Consider the following 4,395-nt stretch of genomic DNA (forward strand, 5'->3'; position numbering starts at 1 on the left):
TCTTCTGCCGTCTATTTTAACATAAAGCAGAAATATATGCAAGTAGTATCCAGCCCCCTGTTTACTATAATTCACAGGCTCATTTTCTCATCCATGTCACCAAATGTAACAAAAAGCTTTTGAGGCTATCTAGTTCCATTACTACATATCCTCTTCCTTTTCAAATTCAAAAATACTCATCTTATTTTTTGAATAAAAGGCGATTGTTGACTTTTCATATCTTAGAGTAAAGCTGGCCATTATGTGTTGGGAAGAGTTATTAGTTCTCAAAATGAGATTCTGGTAGAAGAAAGTCACCATATAGGTTGTCCATTGACTCATTTTCTTGAAATATGCAACTGGCAAAACATGGCACTCAGCCTAACTCAACCCTAATAACCACTCCCACTCCAGTGCAGCTTGCAGGGAAACCCTGAATGGGCCAGCCATCTCTAAACCCAGCCCTCAGAGCTGTGCACAGTATTCATCGGACTCTTCTGCTAAGCTAAATAGAGGAGGACTTCTATTCTTTATTTGGCAGCCAAATTTTTGCAATAATCGCTATTCGATTGGGCTGCATAAAGACACGATGGATAAGGAAAAATAAAGAGGTTATTGGTTAAGTTGAGACGTTCCTCCATGTTAGCCTACTTTTCCTGAGGAGGGCAGCATTTCTATGAACTACATTTCTATACCTCTAGTTATCCACCCAGCCCAGCTTCTGAGGAGGGAAACTCACATTACTGCTTTGAAGGAGCCTTCCTTGATGGTGTAGGTCTTGATTCTGTGAATTGGCAGTCTCTGGGTAGTGAGGCTCACACAGACACTCTTATCTGAGACTTCACTCCCTATACCTGGTGAGAGAAAAAAATACCAGGCAATTAAAAATAAAGCAATTATCAAGATCATAGGAATAATCATCTGTTAAATTACTCTGCAAATGTTGTGAGACTGTAAGTCCATTCGCTGTTGGGGGGAAGATTTGACTCATAGGCATCCTGAATGTCTTGCCCATCATAGAATCTTAGTAAATAGTTGACTAATTTAAAAATTCAATCAATAGAATTGTTTCAGGAATTTCACACTGAGAGAAGTTAACAAGAGATTATCCCATATCTGTGTACATTTTCACTTAGACTCTTGGGACGGCTAGCAGATGCCCCAGTGACATTCATTCATTCTTTTATACAACAGTGCTGATTGTGTCCCACATGTTTTATTAAGACAGATGTTAATCCTGTTTTCATAGAGCACATCTTCTAATGAGGGAGCCAGGCAACAGACAGGTAAACAGAAAAGATCATCTCAAATAGTGAAATATGTTACTATAAGTGAGAGACTAATGCGTGAAGAGTAATCTAGGCAAGGTAACATTTAGTGGGGGAGGGAAGCTTGTTTTTCACTGACTAAGTAAAGGTGTTCTCATTCTAAATGGTAAACTGTCTCCATTCGCCATCCTCCCAAGATGCTGAAAAGGAAAGAAGGTGACCCCAGCCCCTGCCATTGTGAAGAAGGGTATTGGACAGGACATCTAGCCCAAAAGGGACCTCACCTGCTTAGTGAAATGGCCCCACTATATCTGGTTGCAGCAGCAAAGAGCTATCCTCTATAAGCAGTTGAAAGTGCCTTCTGCAATTAAGTGGTTCACCCAGGCCTTAGACTCCAAACAGCTACTCAGCCACTTAACCTGATCCACAAGTACCAACCAGAGACAAAACAAAAGAAGCAGCAGAGACTCTTGGCCCAGGCTGAGAAGAAAGCTGCTGGCAAAGGGGGTGTCCCCACTAGGAAATCACCTGTCCCTTGAGCAGGTGTTAGCACCATCACCACCTTGCTGGAAAACAAGAAGGCTCAGCCGGTGGTGATTGCACATGGCATGGACCCCATCAAGCTGGTTATCTTTCTGCCTGTCCTGTGTCCTAAAATGAGGTTCCCTTACTGCATTATCAAGGAGAAGGAAGGCAAGACTGGGACATCCAGTCCACAGGAAGTACCAATGTCACCTTCCCACAGGTTAACCAGGAAGACAAAGAAGCTTTGGCTAAGCTGATGGAAGCTAGCAGGACCAATTACAACGATGGATATGATGAGGTCTGCAGTATCCTGGGTCAAAAATCTGTGGCTCGCATTGCCACGCTGGAAATAGCAAAGGCTGAAGAACCTGCCACTAAACTGGGTTAAATGTACACTGTTGAGTTTTCTGTACATAAAAATAATAAAAACTCTCCTTCAAAAAAAATTAATAAATGGTAAAAGGTAATATTACATATATATTTATATATATAAATGTATATATAAAAGAAGTCAGCCCTAAAATATTCATCCCCAGTAGTAATGGCCTAAGGGGAATTAAACTATTAAGTTTAGAGAACCATCTTACATTGCAAAAGGAAAAATAACTTGGGAGAATTAATACTGTTAAGGGTTGGGCAAAATCTAATCAAAGTTTCTAAAAATGCTGATTTTCTCCTTAGCTGTAGACACTGGCCTTTGCTTCCTAGAGAAATAGGCAGCAAAAAAGCATCTAAAGTAACCACTGATAACCACGAAGTTTGCTCTGTAGTGTTGCTAATATCAGAAGGCATTTTTTTAAAGTACGGAACTAAACAGTGTTCACGGATGTTGCTTTTCCTCATCATTCCTTTTTCTTTCCTTCGCTCCCAATGCCAGTCAGCACACTCCTACCCTCTGCCTTTGCCAATTTATTTTTAATGCTGAACTGTTTCTGAAGCCAGTGAAAGAGGAAAAATCTGGGCTTTATCTTTGTTTCTCTCATATTTTAGAAACAGTATTTCTCTCTGTGAAGTATCTAACATGAACTCCCAAGACTTTATACTTGAAACCACAAAGGCTTTTCCTTATTCTCAGCAATGCGTGTGTGTCTATGCTGTTCTTTAAAACATCACCTCCTTTCAGGTTGCAGAGTTGAGTCAAAGCAGAGACTGCTTTGCCTTCCTTCTGTACATAAGAAGCTAGGCACCAGTGAGACTTATTGAGCTCCTTCAAATAGAAAACTTGGGAATCTGAGACCAGTGTCTGCAGTTCCTCTCAGCCTCTAACAGAGCTTCCTTCCCCCTACCCAGACCTGAGTTTCCCTCAAATGGCATGCCCGTTGTCTTAGCAAAATGCATGACACCTAGTGCAGTAATCAAATTTTTTGTATCATTAATTTTTTTTTTTGTTTTGCACACAATTTCAAGGACTTCCAGCCACCTTTATTCATGGACCCCCTTCTGGACCCATGATTAAATTATATATCACAGTCCAAAGGACAAGTCTATCAGTTAGAGCACAAATAAGTGACAAATTTACTCCAGTTGTAGGAAAAAGTAATCCTTCAAGAAATATCTACTGAATGCTCAGGTAAGGGCTCAGTATATCTAAATCTTACCTGGATGTGTCTTGCAGGTTTATTGAACTGTGTATAAGGTGCTGATCTATTTGTTAGTATTTATTATAATATGGTCTCTTACAAATCCAGAAAATTTCTCACAAATAGTAATATTCATGGCAGTAATAACAGAATCCCCCATGTACTTGAAGATAATATTGGTTTTCTGGATATGAGGGTTTGAATTTCCAGTCATTCGGGGCTTAGTTTTACATTGAAAACATTGATTTGCTCCAGAACATACATCCTCTAGTGCATCCCCACATTGTGACTGAACTCTCAAAGATTCTGATGATTTATCAAACTATATATTAAATAGACAAAAGATACAAATGCATTTATAATCATCACCTCTAATCCAGAGCTAACATTAACTAAACAATTACAGTTTGTAAAGAAATCTGATGTTATTAAATGAATAAATAAGCCATAATATTTATTTAAGCTTAATCTCAGGTGATCACATCTGTTATTTTATTCCATTTATACATAGATAGGCATAGGTCCTGAGTGGTTAAGAAATTTACCCGTAATTATCCAATTAGGAAAAGTAGGAACCCAGATACTAACCAAATTCTCCCTGTTTTGGGAGTTTACGAAGGCCCCTACAGTCAAAACCATCATTCCTGTTTTGCACATGTGAAGTTTAAGGTTCATCTGGGAAAAGTCATTTACTCCAGTCAAAACCTGAGTCAAACCCAAAGTGTGTGCCCACCTGCCTTGCCTCCCTGTCCTTTATCTTACAGACAGCCTCTCAACTTACCTTCCACAATGTACGCAGTAAGACAGCAGATGCCAAGGAGGGCCAGGATGAGAAGTCTCATGGCTGAGGTCCTGCTGAGCTGTTCAGGGAGAGAGTGAGGATCAGGCTCTTTGAGGACGTCTTATATTCATCCAGTGGTCAGCACACTTCCTGTGGTGAGAGGGGGCTTTCAATGTGGGTGTAGGATCATGGAAAATCTTTGCAATACTGATGCTTTCTTTTTTCTTTAAAAAAAAAGTCCCTCTTCCCTGTTCATACTAAC

The 4,395-nt window shown here is 39.9% G+C and overlaps 1 protein-coding gene across 9 annotated transcripts in view; it reads right to left on the reverse strand.

The window, feature by feature from the left end:
- The window catches only part of LOC101052132 (lymphotactin), a 143,795-nt gene that overhangs the window by 12,510 nt on the left and 126,890 nt on the right, over positions 1 to 4,395 (reverse strand). For 6 of the 9 annotated variants that reach the window (XR_012515053.1, XR_012515050.1, XR_012515049.1 and 3 more), the window contains one exon: positions 4,190 to 4,283. Coding sequence is in view for 2 of the 9 variants with exons in the window: in XM_074389922.1 (XP_074246023.1) it covers positions 719 to 833; positions 4,134 to 4,194 (176 nt within the window). In the remaining 7 variants the exon portion in view is untranslated. Of the gene's footprint in view, positions 1 to 718; positions 834 to 4,133; positions 4,284 to 4,395 lie in introns of those variants that run through there. The other 3 variants (XR_012515048.1, XM_074389922.1, XM_039460267.2) reach the window with 1 other exon arrangement.

This window comes from Saimiri boliviensis, chromosome 19 (genome assembly GCF_048565385.1).
Source record: "Saimiri boliviensis isolate mSaiBol1 chromosome 19, mSaiBol1.pri, whole genome shotgun sequence".
Classification (NCBI taxonomy): domain Eukaryota; kingdom Metazoa; phylum Chordata; class Mammalia; order Primates; family Cebidae; genus Saimiri; species Saimiri boliviensis.